The sequence below is a fragment of the Lynx rufus genome, unplaced genomic scaffold, assembly GCF_022079265.1.
Source record: "Lynx rufus isolate CCGP_SWC_20201006 ecotype Redwood Valley unplaced genomic scaffold, mLynRuf1.p SCAF_29, whole genome shotgun sequence".
Classification (NCBI taxonomy): Eukaryota; Metazoa; Chordata; class Mammalia; order Carnivora; family Felidae; genus Lynx; species Lynx rufus.
In genome coordinates, this window is record NW_025814844.1 from 8,067,549 (window position 1) to 8,092,599 (window position 25,051).

The window sequence follows — 25,051 nt, forward strand, 5'->3', positions numbered from 1 at the left end:
AACCTGGATCATAGTGTTGTAAACTCTTATTCACCAACAAAAATAGGCAGTAAAGAAAAAGGAGAAGGCAGGGAAAATCCTAGATGATTACGGGAAAGACCAGGTAAGTTCTGGCAGAGGCAGCGGGAACAAGGCGGACAGAGAATGGGTGCCCTTCTTTTAAGTGAAAGGTGTTTGAATTTCATTGGCAGATACATGCATTGGATCATTTGAAACTTGTCTTGACACCTATTTTCCCAACATTTTATTGTGAAGATTTTCAATCAGAGAAGTGGAAAGAATTGTATGATGAACACCTCTCCTCCCACCCAGATCCTACAATGAACATTTTACTCTTTCTCTACCACCTGTATCCCATCTCTATCCATCAACCCAGCTCATTTTTGATGCATTTCAAAGTGAGTTTAGGCATCAGTATGCTTTGGTCCTAAACTTTTTTTTAATAAACTTTACTTATTTATTTTGAAAGAGACAGAGACGGCATGAGTGGGGGAGGAGCAGAGAGAGAGAGAGAGAGAGAGAGAGAGAGAGAGAGAGAGAGAGAGAATCCCAAGCAGGCTCCACGTGATCAGTGCACACAGCCCAACTTGGGGGCTTGAGCTCACAAAACCGTGAGATCATGATCTGAGCCAAAACCAAAAGTTGGATGCTCAACCGACTGAGTCACCCAGGCACCCCTGCTCTTAAACTTTTAAGCACGTACGTCAATATTTGTTTGATTCTTTTTTGTTTTTCAGGTAAGGTGTACATACAGTGAAATACTCAAACCTACCCACACTGTAGACTGGTGCCTTCTGTGATTTTTCATGACAGCATGTCTGTGTAATCCAAACCTTTATCGAGATGTAGAATGTAACATTACCCCCCGAAGCTCCCTCGTGTCACCCCCCCATCAATTCCCACCCCCTGCAACTGCCTGTTCCTATTGTTTCCTCATAGATGAATTTTGCCTGTCCTAGAATTTCATATAATTGAATCCGCCGTATGTGCTGCTCGGTGTAAGGCTTCCTTCCCTCAGCGCACAGACTTCAAAATCTCTTTTTGAGTCACCTGCAGAGTGAGGTGAAGTAATCCCATTCTTTCGATTTCAAGTGGCTGAGCTGACTTGGTGAATCCTGACTTTCAGGGCTGTTTCCTGCCATTCTCAATCTTGCCAGCAACGCGCACATCAGCACCAACGCCACCTGTGGAGAGCGGGGGCCCGAGATGTCCTGCAAGCTTGTGGAGCACGTGCCCGGTCGACCCGTGCGCAACGCACAGTGCCGGATCTGCGACGCAGACAGCGCCAACCCCAAAGGCAAGTGTCGCTCCTATTTGGAAGTGCCCTTGGGGACTGGTACCTCTAGAAATGATGACTGAAGGCTTCTGTTAGGAGTCACGAACGTTGTGTTCACCTTCACTGCCACTCATGTCCACTAGCCTTGCCATTGGGAAGTCAAAAACTTTAAAGAGCTGAGAGGAACGCCTATATTTTTTCTTTTCACAGAACGCCACCCAATATCACATGCAATCGATGGGACCAACAACTGGTGGCAAAGCCCCAGTATTCAAAACGGGAGAGAATATCACTGGGTCACAATCACTCTGGACTTAAGACAGGTAGGTCGGGCCAGAAGCACTGAAGGATGTCTATGGATTGCTGAGTTGTGCTCTCCCGATGCCCTTCCAGAAAGTCTGGCTTGTGTCAGCATGTTTACATTCTGGTCAGACTGTTTTCCACCAGGTGAATTCAAGTGATACACAGAAGTAGTCTATTTCTTGTCGCATTTATCATTCCCAGGTATCTGCGAGAATATGGGTGAAATTGTGTCCACGTGGTTTGGTGTTCTTGGAATCTGGGTGAGCGGGGCACGCTCACCTGTTTGGGATACCATATCAAGCTGTGTGCTACATGTCGTCAGACACCCTGGGGGTGAGGGGACAAAACGCAGAGTTCCTTTTGAGGTTATTGGCTTACTATTATCACTGTGCAAAGGTATTGCATAAGGGTTGTATGTAGAAAATAAGGCTAGGAAACCGAAGGGATGATGTGACTCCTGTTGGCCATGCTCCGGCCCTGTCATGCCGTCGGTGAGTCCCAGAGTAATGGATTGTCCTTACTTCTGTGAGCAAGCCTTCAGTACGAGTTGGGAAAGACAAGGTATAAATGGCTCCAGCCACGCCCGTATCTTCTTGCTTTGCTTCAAGACTACATAGGAGAACGGAGAAAAATATGATATGGGTCTTGGTTGTCCCGATGTTTCTGGGAAAGGGAAGGAAAAGGAAAGAAATCTGAGAGGAAGGAATGAAAGAGAGATGGCAGGTGTTTTGGGCTATTGTCAAAATCTCGAATTTGAGTTCTCCAGAAAAGCCATTGCATGACATTCTTATTTATTTCCATTTAATTTCTCTTACATTAGAACTCATCAATATCATGTTAACTATAAGCTCAAAGAGACAAATCATTGAAATATGCACTGCAGGGTTGAAATAGGAGTTGTGAAAATTTAATGACAAAGATTTATAATTCTCTGAACAAGTATTAGTTTTGGGTTTTTTTAAATGTTTGTTTACTTATTTTGATAGAGAGAGAGTGTACCCATGCGTGAGTAGGGGAGGGGCAGAGAGAGGAGAGAGAGAATCTGAAGCAGGCTCCGTGCTGTCAGCGCAGAGCCCCGTGTGGGGCTCAGTCTCATGACTGTGAGATCATCGCCTGAGCCGAAATCAAGAGTCGACCACTCGAACGTCCAGACCACTCAGGTGCCCCCAAAAAGTAATAGTTTTTGAAATGTGTAGGCGTTTAAGTAGAAGGCAAGGTGATGGTGTGTATATTCACATACAAGGAACTTTTGTATTATTTCTAATGTATCTGAGTTCTTCTGGGAACCCTTGGGTTCTTCTACTTGGGTTCCTTCTACCATAAGGAATCATTCAAGTGGAATTATCAGGGCCTATTAGAAAATGTATTATTTCTAATAATAACAGTAAATAAAATAGCAAAAGGTGAGGCTCAGGAGATTTTTCCCCATGTTTAGGTTCATAGTATTTCAGTAAAATAACACTTTCAGTTGTTTTCAGCCGTATGTCTTGCGTTATTATGTCATGTCTTAATATTTGTAAACCTCCCTAAAGCAAAAGAGAAAAGAACCCCCATTTTGGCCTGGCCTGTTTTTATTTCAATGGTGAGAAATTGAATCTCTTCCTCTACTGCAGGAGATCTTGGTTTTCCCATCGCCTTTTCAGTTTATTTTCTATCTTCAAGGGGAAAAATACAGCCGTTTTCACCATCAGAAATGTGATAGTATATGGAGTGTAGAGGCAAACTAACAGCTGGACATTTTACTTTTGGATTTCAGATCCATGTTAGACTGTCATTTATCGTGCAATGTGTCACATTTGATTTCACTCTGAAGGGATCTCTTTTGCTTTAGGTTGAGCTGAGTTGGCTTGAGGAATTCAAGGGGGCTCATCAGTTTTAGGTCTTTAAAGCATATTTCAAAAATAGGCATGTTTACATAGTTATAGACCTCTAGGTAATTTCTAGTGCTTTTTAGATAAATTTCCAAATTAAGATTACTTAAACTAATTGGTACTCAGAAATGTCTTTACCTTTTTTTTTAATTTATTTTTTTTTAAAGTTTTTTAAATCATTTATTTATTTTTGAGAGACAGAGAGAGGCAGAGCATGAGCAGGGGAGGGGTGGAGAGAGAGAGAGAGAGAGAGAGAGAGAGAGAGAATCTGAAGCAGGCTCCAGGCTCTGAGCTGTTAGCACAGAGTCCAACACGGCGCTCGAGCTCACGAACTGCGAGACCATGACCTGAGCTGAAGTTGGACGCTCAACCGACTGAGCCACCCAGGCGCCCCTCTTTACCTTTTTTAGACAGTGTAAAATTTTTGTCATGCTCTCAGTTTTTTAAAAAGTGCATTATGCAAATCTCTCTCAGATTTATTTATTTATTGAGCCTTTTTATTATGAACATTTTTTAATATGGAGAAAGCATATTACAGTAAGCATGCACATACCCACCCCTGAGCCTCAGAGATTGTTAAACATTCTGCAATCTTGATTTCAGCTTCCCAGTTTCCAGGCGAATGGCAGTCATGATGATATTGTACCAATACAATATTTTCTGTAGCTTCAAAAAGTTAAGAGATCTGTCCTGAAGAGACACCATGCCATTTGCAGCCCTAACAAAATTAAGAGCAATTCCCTAATAACTATTTCACCATCCGTATCGAACTTTCCCCGTTTATCCAACAATGTCTTCTGTAGCTCTTTTTCCTTTTCAAACCAGGATCCATTAAAACCACTTCTCACATTTGATTGTTAGACTTCTTAAATCTCTTCTAATCTGCATTGCTCTCCACTGGTTTTTAATTTTTAATTTTATTTTTTTAATGTTTATTTTTGAAAGAGAGACAGCACAAGCTGGAGTCAGGCAGAGAGAGGGAGAGAGAGAGAGAGAGGGAGAGAGAGAGAGAGAGAGAGAGAGAGAGAGAATCCAAAGCAGACTTCATGCTGTCAGTGCAGAGCCCCATGCAGGGCTTGAACTCAGGAACAGCCAGATGATGACCTCAGTGGAGGGAAGGAGGGAGGGAAGGAGGGAGGGAAGGAGGGAGGGAAGAAGGAAAGAAGGAAGGAAGAAAAAGAAAGCTTAAGATTCACTTTAACAAATGTTAATCCTAACATCTATGTGAGTAGTCTACATAACAAACTACTTCCTGCTCACTATCAAGTGACTTCGGAGCTTAGTCTTCAGCACTATACCCCTGAATTGAGTCAGTTTTGTGACAACTTAAAATTTTAAAGAAGTCATTCTGAGTAAGAGAACTAGCATGTGCATTTGATGGATCTTTTTTTAATTTTAATTTTTTTCAATGTTTATTATTTATTTTTGAGAGAGAGAGAGAGAGAGAGAGAGACAGAGACAGAGACAGAGCATGGGCAGGGGAGGGGCAGAGAGAGAGGGAGACACAGAATCCGAAGCAGGAGCCAAGCTCTGAGCTGTCAGCACAGAGCCCGACGCAGGACTTGAACCCACAACTGCAAGGTCATGACCTGAACCGAAGTCGGACGCTTAACCAAGTGAGCGACCCAGGCACACCGTTTGATGTATCTTGAATGTAATGCTTGTCAGCATTTTTTTAGGCCCTGCTGATTCCACTTGAATGTATTCCTTATGGTAGAAGGAACCCAAGTAGAAGAACCCAAGGATTTCCAGTTTGAGACCCACTACTTTCAAAGTTTAGACACCAGGCAGAATCTTTCATCAATAGGGACATTCAAAAATCCAAACCACGGTGAGATACCACCTTGCACCCACTGACACGGCTGTTACCAAAAATACAACAGAAAATAACGAGGGTTGGTGAGGGTGCAGAGACACTGAAATCGTGGTCCATTGCTGGGGGGAATGTAAAATGGTACAGTGTGGTGGAAAACAGTGTAGTGGTCCCTCAAAAAGTTACACAGAGAATTTGCACATGCTCCAGCAATTCTCTTCTAGATATATCCCCAAGAGAACAGAAAGCAGGAATTCAAGGAGATACTTGCACACCCATGTTCATAGCAGCATTATTCATAATAGCCAGAAGGTGGATGTAACCCCAGTGTCTGTCAATAACTGAATGAGTAAACCAAGTATGGTACGTAAATAGAATGGAATATAATTCTGCCTTCAAAAGAAAGCAAATTCTTTTTTTTTTTTTTTGGCATTAACTTCAGTATTTATTATTTTTTAGAGACAATTTATTTATTTATTTTTTCAATATATGAAATTTATTGTCAAATTGGTTTCCATACAACACCCAGTGCTCATCCCAAAAGGGGCCCTCCTCACTACCCATCACCCACCCTCCCCTGCCTCCCACCCCCCATCAACCCTCAGTTTGTTCTCAGTTTTTAAGAGTCTCTTATGCTTTGGCTCTCTCCCACTCTAACCTCTTTTTTTTTTTTTTCCTTCCCCTCCCCCATGGGTTTCTGTTAAGTTTCTCAGGATCCACATAAGAGTGAAACCATATGGTATCTGTCTTTCTCTGTATGGCTTATTTCACTTAGCATCACACTCTCCGGTTCCATCCACGTTGCTACAAAGGGCCATATTTCATTCTTTCTCATTGCCACGTAGTACTCCATTGTGTATATAAATCACAATTTCTTTATCCATTCATCAGTTGATGGACATTTAGGCTCTTTCCATAATTTGGCTATTGTTGAGAGTGCTGCTATAAACATTGGGGTACAAGTGCCCCTCTGCATCAGCACTCCTGTATCCCTTGGGTAAATTCCTAGCAGCGCTATTGCTGGGTCATAGGGTAGGTCTATTTTTAATTTTCTGAGGAACCTCCACACTGCTTTCCAGAGTGGCTGCACCAACTTGCATTCCCACCAACAGTGCAAGAGGCTTCCCGTTTCTCCACATCCTCTCCAGCATCTATAGTCTCCTGATTTGTTCATTTTGGCCACTCTGACTGGCGTGAGGTGCTATCTGAGTGTGGTTTTGATTTGTATTTCCCTGATGAGGAGCGACATTGAGCATCTTTTCATGTGCCTGTTGGCCATCCGGATGTCTTCTTTAGAGAAGTGTCTATTCATGTTTCCTGCCCATTTCTTCACTGGGTTATTTGTTTTTCGGGTGTGGAGTTTGGTGAGCTAAAAGAAAGCAAATTCCGATACATGCAGCAACATGGATGAACCTTGAAAACATGCTAAGTGAAATAAACCAAACACAGAAGGACAAATACTGCATGATTCTACTTCTTTTTTTTTGTCTTTTTGAGAGAAGAGAGAGAGAGAGAGAGAAAGAGTATGAGCGGGGGAGGGGCAGAGAGAGAGGGAGACACAGAATTGGATGCAGGCTCCAGGCTCTGAGCTGTCAGCACAGACCCCGATGCGGGGCTCGAACTCACAAACCGCGAGATCATGACCTGAACCGAAGTCGGACACTCAACCGACTGAGCCACCCAGCCACCCTGCATGACTCTACTTCTATGCAGCACCAGAGTGGTTCTCTCTCTAGAGAGAGAGAAAGGAGAATGATGTCTGCCAGAGCTGAGGGGAGGAGGGACTGAGGAGTCAGTGTTTCATGGGTGCAGACTTTCAGTTTGGGAAGGTGAAAAAGTTCTCAAGGTGGATGGCGGGGATTGCTGCACAACAATATGAATGTACTTCGTGCCAATGGACCGCACACTTAAAATGGCTACAATGGTCATTTTTTACGTTATGTATATTTTACCACAACTTTTGAAAGTTGGTATACTGTGAAATACATGCTGTTTTGTATCAGCTGGGTCCATCCAATCAGGAAATCAGAAACCACACCAGTTATTTACAGGGATGTATCTAGCACGAGGAACAGGTTAAACAGTGTTGGAGGACTGGGGAAGAGAGTACCAAGGGAACTCGGGGATGCTAATGGCTGAAGGGGAACCAGGGGAGGCGACTGGGTTATTGGCATCTAGAGGCGTGGGGGAGGCTGCCTTCCAGTCTTCTGGCCTCCTACTATTGCCTCCACTCAAAGCCCCCCAAAGCAGAGTATAGAAAGGTGGATTTGCGGTTGCTTTGCAACCAGCACAGAGACTGTCTTCTCAGTAGGTCATCACTTGTGCCATTGCAACCATGTAAACACAGAGACACGGCCTTGAACCCTGGAACAGTAGTTTCACCGTGGTTGGCCAGATCCTGAATATGCTTATAGTAAGTTTTTAGATCAGCTTTGGAATAAAAATGCAAAATTTGGAATTTTCATGGGCAAACCATGGAGTGCCTTTTGATACATTGACAGACTGGGTGTGTCCTTAGATCTTGGCTTAGAGACCATACAGGGTGATACCCTGGTACCGTGACTTTAAGAAGGACAGTGGTGGAGGAAAAGGGAGGCAGTTCCTTTATTTATATATGTATTTATTGTTACTTCTTGATTGTGTGGTGCCATGGAGATGTGTAAAGTGTAATTGGGCACTATGCTTTCATAATTTACAAAGTAGAAGGTCACAGCATTGAGGATGAAATGTTGTTCCTAGTCAAGCACCTGACAAACTCCACACACTAAATAAATGTGAGCTTCCTTTCCTCCTGTCATATTTGTAGTCCACAAGTGACTTTGAAGTCCCAAAGATCTTTAGATATCACCCGAAAAAAGGTTAACCAAGAACTTGATATAATCTGGTTGGAGTTAGCTAGTAGCAGAAGGCTGAAGGATGCAATTATGCAGATGTTGAGAAATACATTCATAAGTCAAAAACGATTTTTTTTTTCCTAGTTAGAAAAGTACATGGCCTCATGGTAGAAAAATTAGAAGGTTCAGGTAAGTGTAAAGAGGCAGAAAACCTTATAATCCCTTCCCTCCAAAGCAACCAAAATAACATCAGCATATTGCTTTTAGGCTTTTGCATGGATTTCTGTGTATTTAATAATGCTGCAATAATGCTATCATGTATAACAGATTTATTATGGGTGTTACATCATCAAATCCTCATACTCACACTATGAGTTTGGTCTTACTATGATCTCCTTTTGACAAATGACAAAACTGAGACTTAGGGAGTTCAGGTAACTTGCTCAAGAGTAGAACTCACTGGGGTTCAAGAGCCTGGGCTCTGTCTTCATCAATGGGCAATACGATCCCTGAAACTTTTGACATATATGTTTGTGTCCTGATGTTTTATTAACTTTGTAGCATTTCCCAACATAGCTAAAACTCATTATTAATAATTTTTGAAAGTACATTAATATTCTTCTACATGGTTTACCCATCACTTGCATAAGAATCCCCATGCCTGACATTTTAGTTATTTTCTGTTTCTGTTATGGGTAATAACTGGGTTAAAAAAAAGAGTGTGATCTCATATGTATGCTAATGAAGTAATACGGTGAATACAAATCAGTTTCAAGGTTCATACTGCAAGTTTGTGTTTAGTTTTATTTTGATGATCCCATTAAAAAGGAATATTGCCTGTATGTGTATAGGAATCTATACATATACCTTGCATATGGACATATATGTATTTTACATATATATATATATATATATATGTATATATATGATATGTATGTGTAGGACTTACACAGTTGACCCTTAGACAGTGTGGGGGTTAGGGGTACTGACCACCTGTGCAGTTGAAAATTCATGTATAAGTCAACTACTGACCTGCTGTTGACTGGAAGCCTTATCGATAACATATAGAATTTAGAATCATATAGAACTTATAAAAATATATAATATAGAATTATATACAGTAGGTATAGAATCTATATATGGCATATTAAATCTATACATGTATATATTGTATACATATCTATGTATTGTGTACTTATATACAATGAATATATATAGGAATCTATATTTGTGTACATACTAACATAAGTATAGGTTATAGACTACAAAGCATTTTTTTCCTCATCCATATTATTTTATCTGCTCTCCCCAAAAGTCCTGGAATACAGATGGTCTCTTTGGAGGTAAGCACATTGCAGCACAGAGTGGTTCACTGGCTCACCCAGGGTTAAGTGGCTGTATGTGCTGAAGCTGGGATTGGACATCGGGACTTCTGGTTCCTTCCACACTATGCTACTGTCTCACCTCATTTGTTCCTGGTCTCCTATCACTGTTTTCCTGTTACGGGGAGACTGGCTGGATCTCATAGAATTTCCTCCTGATGTGGGATAGTTCAAGGTCTTCCTAAACCCTTCCCTTGTTTCTCTTTCTTCATGTTGCCACTCAGGGGGTCCTTTCCCTACGGTCACTGGTAGATTTGGGTGCTAGCGGCCATGTGTTTTTTGGCCAAGAAGCAGGAAAATGAACCAATGTGTTGTACTCTCCCTCGAAAATTTTTAAAACCTGGGAAAAAACTGTCACTGGGAGGTGGTCAGATTTGTGAGTCAAAATTTGTAACGTTCGTTTAGAAGATAAAATATGTTTCGTAAAAAAAGGAAATGGTTCCTATAGCACTGAAAATAAAACTGCCTTTTGAAGCAGTGCTTTTTATTTTCTGTGTAGGTTTAATTAGGAAGTGGCACTTTGTTGTGGGAACATAATCACAGAAGGGCCTTTGTTTTATACGAACCTTTAAACAATAGCTGCTTGTTTGCCGGGTTTTATAAAACCTCATTAATTTGGATGTCTGTTGTTTTTTCCCTAAAATTTCTGAAAAATTGACCAGAACTAGATTGAGGTTTATTATTGTGTCATATCCAAATAGAAGGTGTTTGCTAAGCACACTCACAGGGTAAATAAGAAAAGAACAGGCAGATTTCACAGTCTTCAGGGGGAAAATCTTGAAAGATTTTTAGAACAAGAATTGCATGTAAGTTGGAGTTTCTCATTGCAGGGGAGTCTTGGCTGTTCATTAAAAGAGGTCATGCAAAGACCCTTCCTGGAAACTGTGGTAGGAATTATTGTTAACCGTATACTTGCATTGATTCAAAAGGATTCATTCTGTTTCAATTTTCTGTTACTTTATACTCAACCAATTTCACATGTTAAGTTTTTCTTGAATTTGTTTGGCAAAAAGAATAGATTGGAAGAAATCTTAAGCTCTTCATTGTGGTCTGAAGTAAGCCACACAAAATCCTTGTCCTTCAGGCATTTTTATCTTTTTCGTCCTGTTCTCTGTGAAACTGCTACTCTGGTAGCTAGGTCTTTCTTTTGTTTTCGTATTTTTATTATCTCATTTTATTGTTTCATATGCAACTTCTCCAGTTATCTATTGTGTATCTAGTGTGTAAGAAATCACAGCAAACCTTTATGCCTTCAAACAGCAGCATTCATTATATTTATCCCAGTTTCTATGGGTGAGTATTTCAGGAAGGGCTTGATTGAGTGGGTCTAAGGGTAAGGTTGCAGGCATGGGGGTTGGAGGTGGGGCCGCTGGGGAGGAGGTGCTGAGGCAGCTAGGAAGAGGGGTCTGGGCAGCTGGGGAGAGGGTACTGGGGCAGCTGAGAAGGGGGTGCTGGGGCAGCTGGGGCCTCATGTGGTCTCAAGACCTCTCTGTGTGGTCTCTCCATGTGGGCTGGTGTGGGCGTCCTCATAGCATGGCAGCCTTAAGGCAGAATGCCTACATGGCAGTTCAGGGCTCCAGCACAAATGTTCCAGAGAAAGTTCCAGAAGTCGTGTCCCCACGTAGACCTGGCCTCCAGAGTCACGTGGCAGCACCTCCCTGGGCGCTATGGGCCACCCAGTCATTGCAGTCATGGGAGATTCAAGTAGAGGAAACATGGAACCACCCCAGCCTGTCAGCGGGGGAGGGGGAAACAGTTGGAGGCCTGTTGTAAAACTGTGACTGCCTCATACTTCTGACAACGCCTGTCTCTGAGGGGCTTCTTCTGCCAGCCTCCCACAGCTCGTCTTAGGTGCCATGCCTTTATCTTTTGGTGTCCTAAAGAGCTATAGGATCAAATGGGGACACAAATACTATACCTTGAATTGTTCAATGTTCCTGGCAGGTGCGCTGAATAAGTGAAATTAACTGAGACCAGGCTTCAAGGACTGTACAGACTTCTGTTTCTTGACAAGATTTATTTTTTTAATGCTTGTTTATTTTGCGAGAGGGAGGCAGAGCGAGCAAGCGTGAGTGGGGGAGGGGCAGAGGACGAGGGGGAGAGAGAATCTCAAGCAGGCGCCTCACTGTCAGCACAGAGCCGGACACGGGGCTCGATCTCGGGATGTGTGAGATCATGACCTGAGCCAAAAGCAAGAGTGAGACACTTAACCAGCTGAGCCACCCAGGTGCCCTGACAAGATTTATTTTTGAGCTTTATCATTTATGTATTATCAATAGTTTGCTGAACAGTCAAGCATAAGCATATTGCCATTTAGCACATTTCGTTTAGCATCCCCTGCCCCTTATTTTGTTTTGAAAGTCAGAGGATTGGCCTCACTAATACAGTATGTTTTACACAACAGGGCTTCTTAGATTGGGCTTTGGTGAGGATTCTGGGAAATCAGTGCAGGTTTTGAGACCCTGTCTCAATATACTTTTCTTGTCCCCAATTATTTTGACTTCAAAATACAGTTTTTTTGTATATGTATGGAAAGAGAGAGGTCTGTTCTGAAATCATTATTTCTTCCTGTTATAAAGATAAGTTTTAATTTCTGAAGAAATACTTCTTTGGAAAATATGGTGCCATTGGAATCCATTCTAGCGTTTGCTGGGTTTTTATTTCTTTCTTTTTACTTAGTGATCTACTCAAACTGCAGCATCTTTATCCTTAAAAATAAAGCTGGGACAACTAGAAAAAAACAAAGGAGCTCATGAATACCTCAGCTATACCTCAAAATAGCTCTTGTGTTTTCAATGTCCTCAATTGACCTTTTCCCTGTGCAGAAACATCCTTTATTTTGATATAGAAGTGGAAATTTTTTAAATACAAAAAAATACAAGGCAAAAAGTTTCTAAAAAATCACTTGTGATATTAATTACCAGGAGTTACCTTTTTTTTTTAGATTTTTTTTTTTTAATGTTTATCTGTTTCTGAGGGAGAGACAGAGTGTGATCAGGTGAGGGGTAGAGAGAGGGGGAGACACAGAATCCGAAGCAGGCTCCAGGCTCTGAGCTGTCAGCACAGAGCCTGACGCGGGGCCTGAACTCACAAATCATAAGATCATGACCTGAGCCTAAGTCGGACACTTGACCGACTGAACCACCCAGGTGCCTTAGGAATTACCTTTTGATCTATTCCATCCTAGGTGAGAACACGGTATATATTTAATAATTCATGATCTCTGCCTATTGGGTGCTAGGGCCTCAGGATTCCTTGATGAACAAGACAGTGATGGCATTTGGGGAAAACCCTTAGCGCAGAGAAGGTACGCAACAAACAGTAGCTTCCTTATATATTGGTTGTTATCACTGCTGCTTTGATTGTTACTTAAGGCTGAGTCTGGCCTTCAGGGCCTCTGGTCGTGGGGGAAATGGGCAAGTAAGCAGACCTCTTTGGTCCTGTGGAATAGGGGTTGAGGGTGCTTGGAGAACATAAGGAAGGGAAGCTTAGGGAATCAGGGAGACAACCCAAGTGAAGGGAGTGAAGGAAGGGAGCAGGGAATGAGGAAGGGTACACAGGAGAGCAGCTAGGGAAAGGCATGTTTATGGAGCTAAAATAGTACATTCAGTCCTGTAATAAATGTCTTCTTTCATTTTTCCTGTTGATTGAGATACAGTTTACACACTGTGAAATGCACCCGTCGTAAGGGTATAGTTGGGTGGGTTCTGACACCTACAGACACATGTGTAAGCCACAGCCTTATCGAAATACAGACCATTTCCACGGCCCCACCACCCCCCCTGTGCCTTCCCAGTCTGCGCTCTACCAGCCCCTCCCCCTCCCACCACCAACTCCTCTGGAAGTTTCTCACTTTATTTATTTAAAACAAATTTTTTTTTTTAAGGTTTATTTATTTTTGAGACAGAGAGAGACAGAGCATGAACGGGGGAGGGGCAGAGAGAGAGGGAGACACAGAATCGGAAGCAGGCTCCAGGCTCTGAGCTGTCAGCCCAGAGCCCGACGCGGGGCTCGAACTCGCGGGCCGCGAGATCGTGACCTGAGCTGAAGTCGGACTCTTAACCGACTGAGCCACCCAGGCACCCCAAGTTTCTCACTTTAGATTAGCTTTTCCGGTTATATAATACACGAATGGAATTAAACAGTGTGTCATTTTGTCTGGCTTCTTTTAGCGTGCTGTGAGACGCAGCCACAGGTGCTGGTATTGGTGGCTTGTTCTTTAATTTCTGGGTAGTATTTTACTTCGTGAATATGCCAACATTTGTTTTATCCATCCTCTTGTTGTGTTGTTTGGGTTATTCCAGTTCTTTTTCTCAACGCCTGTTTTATTTTATTTATTTTTTATTGAGATGTAATTGACAACACTGTAAAAGTCTGAGATGCACAACTTGGTTTGATATATTTCTTATCGCAGTATGATTACTACAGCAGCGTTAGCCAACACTTCTATTGTGTCATGTAACTATCATGTCTTTTTCGTGTTGAGAACAATTAAGCTGTAGTCTCTTAGTGACTTTGAAGTTTATTATAAAGTATTGTGGACTGTAATCGCTGTATTATGCCTTAGATCGAAGAACTCATTTGTATACTAGTTGCCTTAGTTTTTGACTACTGTAAATAAAGCTGCCACGAACATTCTCATACGCATCTTTTTCTGGACCTATGTTTTTGTTTCTCTAGGATTGGAATTGCATAGCCAGAGGATATGTCAGTATTTGACTGTAAGACATTGACAAACCACTGTCCAGAAAGTGTCTCCAGGCAATAACCTCGTCTCCCCGGAATCACTGTCCTGTGCTTCCTGCTGTCCAATTCTTTAAAAACTTTTTAATGTTTGTTTTTGAGACAGAGAGAGACAGAGAATGAGTGGGGAAGGGTCAGAGAGAGAGGGAGACCCAGAATCCAAAGCAGGCTCCAGACTCTAAGCTGTCAGCACAGAGCCCGATGTGGGGCTCGAACTCACAAATCGTGAGATCATGGCCTGAGACAAAGTTGGGTGCTTAACTGACTGAGCCACTCAGGCCTCCCTAATTTTTTAGAACCACTCTTTTGTATACTTTATCCAGTTTTCTAGTTGTTTACTCCGGGAGGGCCAGGCAGTACCAACTTCTTCTTCATGGTCATCTTCGAAATTCCTATAACAATATTTAATGACAGAATAATAGGTCACCATCTGGGTACATGATAATTTATTCAACCTGTTCCCATTGTTGGACATATAAGGCATTTCCAATTTTATAAAGTCATGCTGCAACAAATGTTTGGATATTTTTATGACTGAAGGTCTGATTATATTTTAGTGTAGATTCCGAGAAATGGGATTATTGGGTCCAAGAGCTTAAACATCTTTCAAATGTGATCTTTTTTCTTTTTTTTTGAGAGAGAGAGAGAGAATGCAAGTGAGTGAGGGGCAGAGAGGGAGAGAGAGAGAAGCAGAGCTCGTCCAAAGCAGGGCTCAAGCTCACCTGAAGTGAGCCCGAACTCATGAACGTGAGATCATGACCTGAGCCTAAGTCAGATATTAACCAACTGAGCCACCCAGGCGCCCCTCAAATGTGATCTTCACTGCCTTAGTTTTTCAGAAATATTTGTTATTTTATATGCTCTCTGACAGTGAGTGTGTGTGTCTCACAACCCCTCAGCAGCTCAGAGATTTTTGTTCTCTGCTAATCGAATAGCAGAGCGTCTACTATTTGCTTGTTTATTTGTTATTATTTGTTAATGCATTTATTCAGATGTAACATATACTTATTGATTTATGTCACTGTATTGGACATATATTTGGGGGCACTGGGCTGAATTCAGATGCTTAAACAATGTTTATTTATCCTTGTCTATTATCTTCACAGGTATAAATTATGTTATGATTATTCATCTCTACAGGAGCCATCAAATTGCTTGTAACATGGTAGTGACACTCTTAGATATTTGAACATCCATGCAAGAGACAGGACAGAATTTTCAACTCCTATTGTAATCAACCAGCAAAACGTTGAATTAACTCTAAATATCATTGTTTGGGGAGGTACCACTTGTCAGAAGAATCACTATGGCACTTGAGAAAAGTAACAAAAACTCTGATAGTGGTACCTTCCAGCCATAGTGAGCATCTTATAAAGTGTTTTCCTATGCATTATTTCACGCTACACTTACAATGTGGAACAAGTAAAGAACGTATCGATTCGTATTCGCTTTCTTCGTCGTGAATAATGCAGTGGGACAATAGAACACGCTCTGGATTTATCATTTTAAGCCTGACTTGTGTAAAACATCAAATCTAGTTTTATAATTCTCTAGATGGTAAGAAACTAAAATGTGTTACCTGGGGGAGAGTGAATCTGGAAGTCTTGCTCTGTGAGCATTATTCTTGGTGAGATGACAGACAAAGTTGCCAGAGCGATAAAGGTAGAAAATCCCTAGTGACCCGGACAGCAGCCTGTTTATGCCAGTGCACTTCCTGAGGCCTGGGATCCCTTTGAGATTTGTATCCAGATACTTGGAGGGCACTGGCTCCCTCTGGCCTGCCCTTTATGCGCCATAAGGTACGGAAATGAAGTCTGGAAAAGCTGTGTGATCAAATTAAAACCTGCAGATTATTAGCTGGGGAGTCACAGCTGTCCACACCAGATATCCTGAGAAATTTGGTGAAGTCTAAAAACCACCCATTAGCCAACTGGGGTGGTTTAAGCTTTCTTAGAGTGATAACTACGATAGTCATGTGTAAATAGTTTGTTTTCGACAAAGTAATAGACTTTATTTTGCAGAGAAGTTTTCTATTTATAGGAAAATTGAGTGAAAAGTATAAGAGTTCCCATATACCCCCCTCTATAATAGTTTTTGATTAACTTTGGACTCTTAATCATAGTTTTTAAAAGTAAATCAAGTGACGGATGTAGTACATATTCACAAGTTTCTAAGAACTTTCCCCCTCATATGTAGAGGGTGACTGAAAATTGTCATCCGTCTTATGATTTAAAATTTTCTCTTTTCTGTAGTGTTTTATGGCCTGTTATCCGAGGATATTTACCTTTGTTCTTCATACAGTAGAAGCACAAGAAAGCCAGTAATGTAACCAGGCAGTAGGCCTCCACTGAGGTGGCCACTATTCAGGGTTATTTATTGCTTTATACCAGATTTACCTACGGGCCAGGCAGGAAACAGGGCTTCCCAGAAGTCAGCTCGTGGTTCAGGAAGTAGCTCCAGGGAGGAAAACAGTCTGTCTGAACTGTGGGTCTTCAGTCAAGGCATCGCCAGGGCCTCCTTCCCTTCTCCAACCTGAGTGGTTTGGGGCTTGGATTTTATATTTTGTGAAGTACCATCATGACAGAAACAAGGTCATGGGAAAGATGAGATTCCCGATGTCCCTTCTGAGCTGTTTGCTTGACCTCCACGTGGCTTCATGGGCTTCTCCAGAGTTCCCTGACTGGAAATAATGTGTTCTACTCACATGCAATTTAGAAACCTCCATCTTCCAGGAAAAGTTGAATCTTCATGCCATTTACTTTTCTCTCCCTATTTTCCCATCCTTTTTTTTTCTTGTGGTAAAATATACATAAAATTTGCCATCGTAACCATTTTTTTTTTTTAAGCATGCCATTCAGTGGCATTAAGTACATTCACACTGTTGTGAAATCATCACCACTATTTACCTCTAGGTGAATAATCCAGTCTCTATGAATTTGACTTTTAGGTGACCCATATGAGTGGAATCATGCAGGATTTATCCTTTGCATCTGGTTTATTTCACTTAGCATAATGTCCTCAACGTTCACCCATGTTGTGTTATGTATTAGAATTTCATTCCTTTTTAAGGCTGAATAGGGACATCCCAAGGTTTGTTGACCCATTTATCCACTGATGGATATTTGGGTTATTTCCATCTCTTGGGTATTGTGAGTAGTGCCACTATAGACATTGGTATATTGGTATCTCTTTGAGTCCCTGCTTTCAGAAGTGGGATTGCTTGGTCATATGGTAATTCTATGATTAATTTTTTGAGGACTGTCTTCCATACTGTCTTCCATAATGGCTGCACCATTTTACATTTTCACCACATTTTTCTTAAGTAAACAAAAGCCATCCTGCATGAGACACTTATTTAGATATTTTTTTTAAAAAAAGCTTTAAGTGTGATCATTTAAATGTGATAACCATCCATTTGATGCCTGACAAGTGATAGATGCTCAGTGAAGTTAGATGTATCTAAAGAAAAATGACAATCTTTAAATAGGACATAGACCAAAGAATGAAATCTTGCAAAAACAAAAAATAAAATGCTTTCTAATTTCTCTAGTGCTAAAACTATAAACGATTCAGCTAGATTTCGTGACCAAAGGAAAGAAACACATAATTATTGTTTCTAGGAGTTGTAAATGTGTAACTAATAGGTTAATGTTTAGTGGAGTCAGTCAAGTGCAGATTTACACAGCTTTTCTGGATGGTATCGCCAGTTGGATTTGGGAGGCTTAATGATTAGGAGCCCCTTTTACTTTCATAGGGTGTGATGACACTGTTTTCTCATGATTAGTGATGAGAAGGGATAGGAAGCACGCAAACCATTGCGAGAACGACTAGGGCAACATAGGCCATTGGGAGTTCTAGCAGATGAAGTGGAAAGAAGTTGATTTCCAAATGTTTGTAGCCAGAAGTTTCTGAGACTGAGGAAAGAAGGGGAAAGTGTGGGTTGTGGGGCCATGTGGGACAGACCTGTTCCATCTTCCAGAGGTGGATAGAGGGTCCTGCCAGAGTTGGAGAGCTCTGCCTGACCTCTTTGTGTTTTCTTCAAACTTATATTTGACTTTTTAAATTTTTTTTTTCAACGTTTTTTATTTATTTTTGGGACAGAGAGAGACAGAGCATGAACGGGGGAGGGGCAGAGAGAGAGGGAGACACAGAATCGGAAACAGGCTCCAGGCTCTGAGCCATCAGCCCAGAGCCCGACGCAGGGCTCGAACTCCCGGACCGCGAGATCGTGACCTGGCTGAAGTCGGACGCTTAACCGACTGCGCCACCCAGGCGCCCCTATATTTGACTTTTTAGAAAACCCTTTGGGGCACCTGGGTGGCTCAGTCAGTTGAGTATCCGACTCTTGGCTTCAGCTGAGGTCATGATCTCAGTTTGTGAGTTCTAGCCCTGCATCCAGCTCTGTGAAGACAGCATGGAGCCATCTTGGGATTCTTTCTAACTCTTTCTCTGCCCCTCCCTCGCTCATGCTCTCTCTTTCTCAAAATAAATAAACTTAAAAAAAAAAAAAAAAAAAAGAGGGGCACCTGGGTGGCTCAGTCGGCTGAGTGTCCAACTTCGGCTCAGATCATGATGTCACAGCTTGTGAGTTCAAGCCCCGTGTCGGGCTCTGTGCTGACAGCTCAGAGCCTGGAGCTTGCTTCCGATTCTGTGCGTGTGTCTCTCTCTGCCCCTCTCCCACTCGTGCCATGTCTCTGTCTCTCAAAAATAAATAAACGTTAAAAAAAAAGAAAGAAAAAGAAAACTCCTTAAGACCCACTTGACCTTTTCTCTTTTTGGTCTTGGCCTTCACTACATCAGTGTCACCATCTCTCCCAATTTCCCAGCACCAACATCCAGTTCCATTATCTTTTCACCCCTGCTGACTCTGCAGCCTCCTGGTTCAAGGTCCTCTAATGGTCTAAAAGTTTGAACATGGTGTCCTTCCCCGTCTCCCCCCTTCTGTCTACACCCAAGCTGGCCTGGCCTCCTGCCATTTCTACACCACTCTGTGCTCTGGCCCCGTAGGGTCTTCACTTCTTGTCCCTCTGCACCTTCTCTTGCTTTACCTCGACATCTCCTCCTCAGGCCTCCCCTCTTTTCAGAGAAGACTTCCCCGACCACCCCATCTTCTCCAGTTTAGGCTGGCCTCCCCTGCCACAGCCAGACACCTTCAACACCTTCTGTCTTCCTGGGGACTTGGCCAACCTCTGTCTTGTCCATCAGGGCATCCAGCCACGCTAACCATGTCCTCCCCTTCCCCGCTGTACTGGTTGCACCTGCCCCATACAGTCCCCGTCACAAAGCAGACACTCAGTCAGTGTTTATTGAATGAAGCTCCAGCGAAACGTTGTTAGGGAGCACTCCTTGCTCCCGTCCTCATGTGTCCCTATGGGGAGCATCTCTGAGAATGACATCTCTGCTTCTCTGCCTCTCCCTCCTCCTCCCCTGGAGAGGAGCAGGTGTTTGTCTAGCTGGCTGAAGAGCTGACCCAGGTAGGGCCACATCCCTATTCTTCTCTTGTTGGGCAGGTTATTCATAGGACACAGGTTCCTGACCCGCAGGGCAAGGTCACGGGGCGGGTGTGCACATGTCCACTCCGCCCGTGACGCAGAGCCACACAGACCACTACAGCTACCCATTGAAGCTGCAACCTCCATTTTTTCCCTTTTTCTGGAATATTGCTGACTTCTTTCTTCAGTTTCTGTGACAGATTTCTGAGCCTACTTCGCAGTGAGTAGGGGAAGAAAGGGAAATTATTTATTGCCACTTCTGCTCCAACATAAATCAACGGGAGGCTGCATTTTGGGGAAAAGCCTAATGTAATTTTGAAGGCTATGAGATTCATAGGTGAAAAACTGGTGGAGGGTAGGAGTCAGGGGATAGGAAAGGTGCCTTTTGTATTTCTTAGGTCTGAGAGTGACCAGTACGTGCATCTCACAAGCGGGTTTGTCTCATTGTAGGGGTGCCGGGCCGTCACAGGACACAGAGTGGGAAAAAGGGTGAAGATCTCCACGCAGGGCATTGGGTGACATGCCTCGTTGTGCTTTTGAGGTAGTTCCGACTAATCTTCCACAAAATTTAGCAAAAGCGTTCCAGAACACTTGGCAACGTTGAGCACTGAGAACAATTATGTGGAGGAATGCACTGACACAGGGAATGAAAACTAACATCTTACTTTCCAGTTTTGACTTCTTCAAGTAGTATGACACTTTTCCTTTGAAATACTTGCTAGTCGTCCTTAAATGGAAACTGTGACATGGGACAGCTTACTGACTGTCCTTTTTAAAGTAGCTTTTCTAGTTGATGAAACACAGAACTGCTTCTGACAGATGTTTTGAGTATCGCTTCCCCATCCTCCGATTGCTGGTTATAAGTTACCGTTTCCTTTTTAGACAGGCTCATATCTCGGTGCCCTCCATTGGTTGGTGACCATCTTTATTATTTTGGCTTTTCCTTGGTGTCTACTTGAAGCATCTGGGCTTGGTTCAAAAGTGGGCCATTCCTCGTTTTTCTGAGCCACGCATCTTAAAGTTAAGGAAGGAAACCTACTTGATTTAAATTTGTCACTACCGGTAGCCAAGTCCCCCCATCCCAGTGAAAAGAAAAGGCAAAAAAGAAAAGAAAGCAGAGGGCAGATTGGGATTTTGATGTGTTCATTTTGCATTTCTAATGACGGCACCAAATTTAAAGGAAAAGAAATCTAGTTTTATTCCAGAATGCTCTTCTCATTCACAACGCTGTTTCCTTCTGTCTGTTAATTTTGTATACAGGTCCTAAAATGAAGAGAGATCAGTAAAACAGCCAACTAAAATACGGTAGAAATGACATTGTAAGGTGATTGCCCGTAAGAGGTTTACCTAAAAAGTGCATCGCACGTATCCTGTGTGTCAAGTAACCTAAGCCCCAAACTCCCCCTGCTGCTTCCCATGATTATCAACTGATTAGATTGATAATCTAATTATCAATTAGAGTGATGGATATTCTAAAACCAGCAGAGGTTCATATCTGCGGTAGTAGTCAGCCTTCTGGTAAATAATAACCTCTTTATTCCTGAGTGGTAAATACTAATTCAAATGGTCATTCTGAATTTCGTATCCTAATAATGTCCCAAGAAATAAAGCTTACCAAGCACAAATTCACTACTTTTTGGAGGGATAATTGAGCAATATTACTTATCAAATGCACTTAACTTTTAAAAAATATAATTTAACCCATAACCCCAAACTCTTTTGTCGGCAAAAAGCTCTTTTCCATCACATTAGAAAGAAAACATTCCTCCGTTCACTGTGTAGTGACCGTTGCGGAGGCAGGTCAGTGCTTGTATGGAGAATTTCCAGAGGGGATCCTGCGCGGTATCTGGGTCCCTGCGGATTATGTGGCCCAACAGAGAGAAGTTGAGCTTTCTGTGGAGATGAGATACTTCACTTCTCCATGTACGCTGGAAATTAACCTCCAATGTTGGAGAATTAGGCTCTCTGTATTTTTCAGATGCCTGTCCCTGAGGTGGATTTAATATGTTTAAGATGGCGGCCCACGTGAAAATTCCTGTCTGGATTCCTCTGTAGAAAGTGGTGTTTGATGTACGTCTACTTTATTTATGTGACGCTGTTTATGTGCATTCCAGTGATCATTAACAAAGGCCACTTGGCGGAAAACCGTGATGAAGGTGGATTTTGAAATGGCTGTATCAGCTGCAGGTTTGGCAAGACCGCAGTGGCTCTGAGTCTGGTGAAAACTGCTTCATCAGCTTGTGTTCAGCCAACCTTACGTGGAGACAAAAGGCAGTTTAGTCAACCATGCAAAAAACCAAAAGCAACAACAAAAAAAACCCTAAAGAAACACAGGACTATCACAGATTTCATTAGGGCAAATGTTTAAGATTCTATACACTAACATAGAATCCCTCACTTGTTCTATGTTATGTGTTAAGTCCTGTTTATCAAGGCACAGTTCGTGAATTAGAACTTGTATGAATTTGCTAGGCCTGTCATAGCAAATACGAAAGACGTGGTGGCTTAAACAACAGAAGTTTAGGGGTGCTGGCGGCTCAGTCAGTTAAGCGTCCGACCTCAGCTCAGGTCATGGATCTCATGATTTGTGGGTTCAAGCCCCGCATCGGGCTCTGTGCTGACAGCTCGGAGCCTGGAGCCTGCTTCGGATTCTGTGTCTCCCTCTCTCTCTGCCCCTTCCCTGCTCATGTTCTGTCTCTCTCTTCAAAAATAAATAAACAGTAAAAAACAAACAAACAAATGCCAGAAATTTATATACTCAGAGTTCTGCAGGCTAGAAGTCCAAGGTCAAAATGTTGGCAGGGTTAATTTCTTCTGGGACTTATTTTGTTGGCTTGCAGATGGCTTCTTACTGTGTCCCCACATGGTCCCCCTTCGGTGTGTGTGCATCTGTGTCCTAATCTTCTTATAAAGTCACTGGGCATATTAGATCAGGGCTCATTTATATGACCTCATTTAACTTTAATTACCTCTTTAAAGACCCTGTCTGCGTATATAGGCACATTCTGCAGTCCTAGGGATTAGGACTTCAGCATATGAGTTTTGGGGACACAATTCAGTCAATAACACAGCTTAAGGACAGACTGTGTTTAAATGCTTCATGCATTCCTCTCCTCTTTTGCAGATTTATAGCTCCCAGTCCCTTTCTTGGTTTGTGGCTGGTTGTTTTTTTTTTGTTGTTGTTGTTGTTTTTTGTCTCCAATTTGGGGACCTTGAGGACTATTTATTGAGAGATTGTGAGAACAATGCCTAGCTTCACAGCCCAAGGTCTTGATCAAGATAAGAGTTAAACGTTTCCTTCCTTGAAGGATTGTCCTGAAGTTTCTCCCCTCTGGTTCTCCTTCCATTTGGTGTCCTTTTCTTATGGTTAAGCTCTCCGTATGAAAGCTGACAAAGAGTTTAATGAAAATACAAGAACATGGTATTGAAATAATGGAAACACTAGGCTAGGACCCACCAGTTGCCCCAGCCTGGAACCTTGCCAGCTGTGGCAGTGTGGCATAGTGGTTGAGTACAGACTGCGTGGGCTCAAAGCCCTGTGCTACACATTTGAGTACCTGTGAGATCTTGAGATTACACAACCTTTCTGTGGTGCCTCGGTTTCCTCATCTGTAAAGTGGTGGAAATAACGGCATGTACTTCATAAGAAGAAGTTAGTGGTAGGATTAGAAAAGCTAATGATTCTAATGAAGCATTAATAATTCTGATAAGGCCTTTAGCATTGTCCTGGGCCACAGTAAGTGCTACATTAAGCATGAGCTGTCATTAATTTTTGGTTCTGGCACATTCTCCGTACCCTCCCGTGGCTCATCCAGGACTCTCACGACAGAAATGCCAGAGTTAACTGGAACAACTTCCACGGCACTTGTTTAGATATGAATGCACTGTCCAAGTGAATGTTAGGAATCTTTCATTTTTGTATCATAAAAAGGAAGTTCAGCAACCTAAGGTATGTGTGATCATTCGGGGACCAGTGCTCTGGAGGAGGTGTGGTGGCTGACTTTGGAGTCAGCCTGATTTCTACCTGAAATCTGCCTGATTTCTTATTGGAACCTACAACTCAGTAGTTGGTCTCTTACCGTCTCTATTCATCAGTTTTTAAATTTTTTTTTTCAACGTTTTTTATTTATTTTTGGGACAGAGAGAGACAGAGCATGAACGGGGGAGGGGCAGAGAGAGAGGGAGACACAGAATTGGAAACAGGCTCCAGGCTCCGAGCCATCAGCCCAGAGCCTGACGCGGGGCTCGAACTCACGGACCGCGAGATCGTGACCTGGCTGAAGTCGGACGCTTTACCGACTGCGCCACCCAGGCGCCCCTCTATTCATCAGTTTTTAAATATGTAAAATGGAAGGGGGAGCACCTGGGTGGCTCTGTTGGTTGAGCATCTGACTTTTGATTTCTGCTCAAGTCACGATCTTGCAGTCTGTGGGTTCGAGCCCCACGTCGGGCTCCACGCTGACAGTGTGGAGCCTGCCTGGGATTCTCTCTCTTTCCTTCTCTCTCTGCCTCTCTCTCAAAAAAAAAAAATAAATAAACTTTTGAAAAAAATATATTAACTGGGAACAACAATCATTGGGAATTCAAGGAATTGTTTGGAATTAAATGAGATGACACACATAAAGCTCTTAAAATGTATGAAGTCATCCTATTAGCTCTTTCCATTTTTAAATGTGGAACTGGAAAACTGAAGGTAAATACAGTTCATTTCAGCTGTCTTTGTGAATTTCGTTTCCTTCTATCCCTCTCAAATGGGCTGCCCCATCACACTGTCTCACTGGGCACCTCCATTTTTTAAAGTCTAGTTTAACATATTCACCAGTGGTGAAGGATCAAGGTTCCATGATCATGGAGTTCTACTCCTATGATGGAAATATTTGCAAAAGCAACTGGATAGGTAATGAGTAAAGAGGAAGATATTCTCCCTTCAATTAGTTTGGGCGTTGCTCTGAAAACCAGTAGAAGACAAATACCATATGATTTCACTCATATGTGGAATTTAAGAAACAAAACAGATGAATATATGGGGATGGGGGGCGGGGGTAGAGAAGAGAGGGAACCAAACCACAAGAGACTCTTAAGGATAGACAACAAACCAAGGGTTGGTGGAGGAAAGAAGGTGGGGGATGGGCTGGCTGGGTGATGGGTATTAAGGAGGATGGGTGATGGGTATTGTTATGGTGGGTGTGGTATGTAAGTGATGAATCATTGAGTTCTACTCTTGAAACCAATATGGTATTGTATGTTAACTAACTAAAGTTTAAATTAAAAAAAAAAAAAAGAGGGGCGCCTGGGTGGTGCAGTCGGTTAAGCGTCCGACTTCAGCCAGGTCACGAT

At 42.5% G+C, this 25,051-nt stretch overlaps 1 protein-coding gene across 1 annotated transcript in view; it reads left to right on the forward strand.

The window, feature by feature from the left end:
- Positions 1–288: 288 nt before the first annotated feature.
- The window catches only part of LAMA1 (laminin subunit alpha 1), a 135,610-nt gene continuing 110,847 nt past the window's right edge, over positions 289–25,051 (forward strand). The window contains 4 exon segments of the mRNA XM_047090312.1: positions 289–303; positions 305–398; positions 1,127–1,297; positions 1,487–1,599. Of these exon segments, the coding sequence (XP_046946268.1) occupies positions 289–303; positions 305–398; positions 1,127–1,297; positions 1,487–1,599 (393 nt within the window).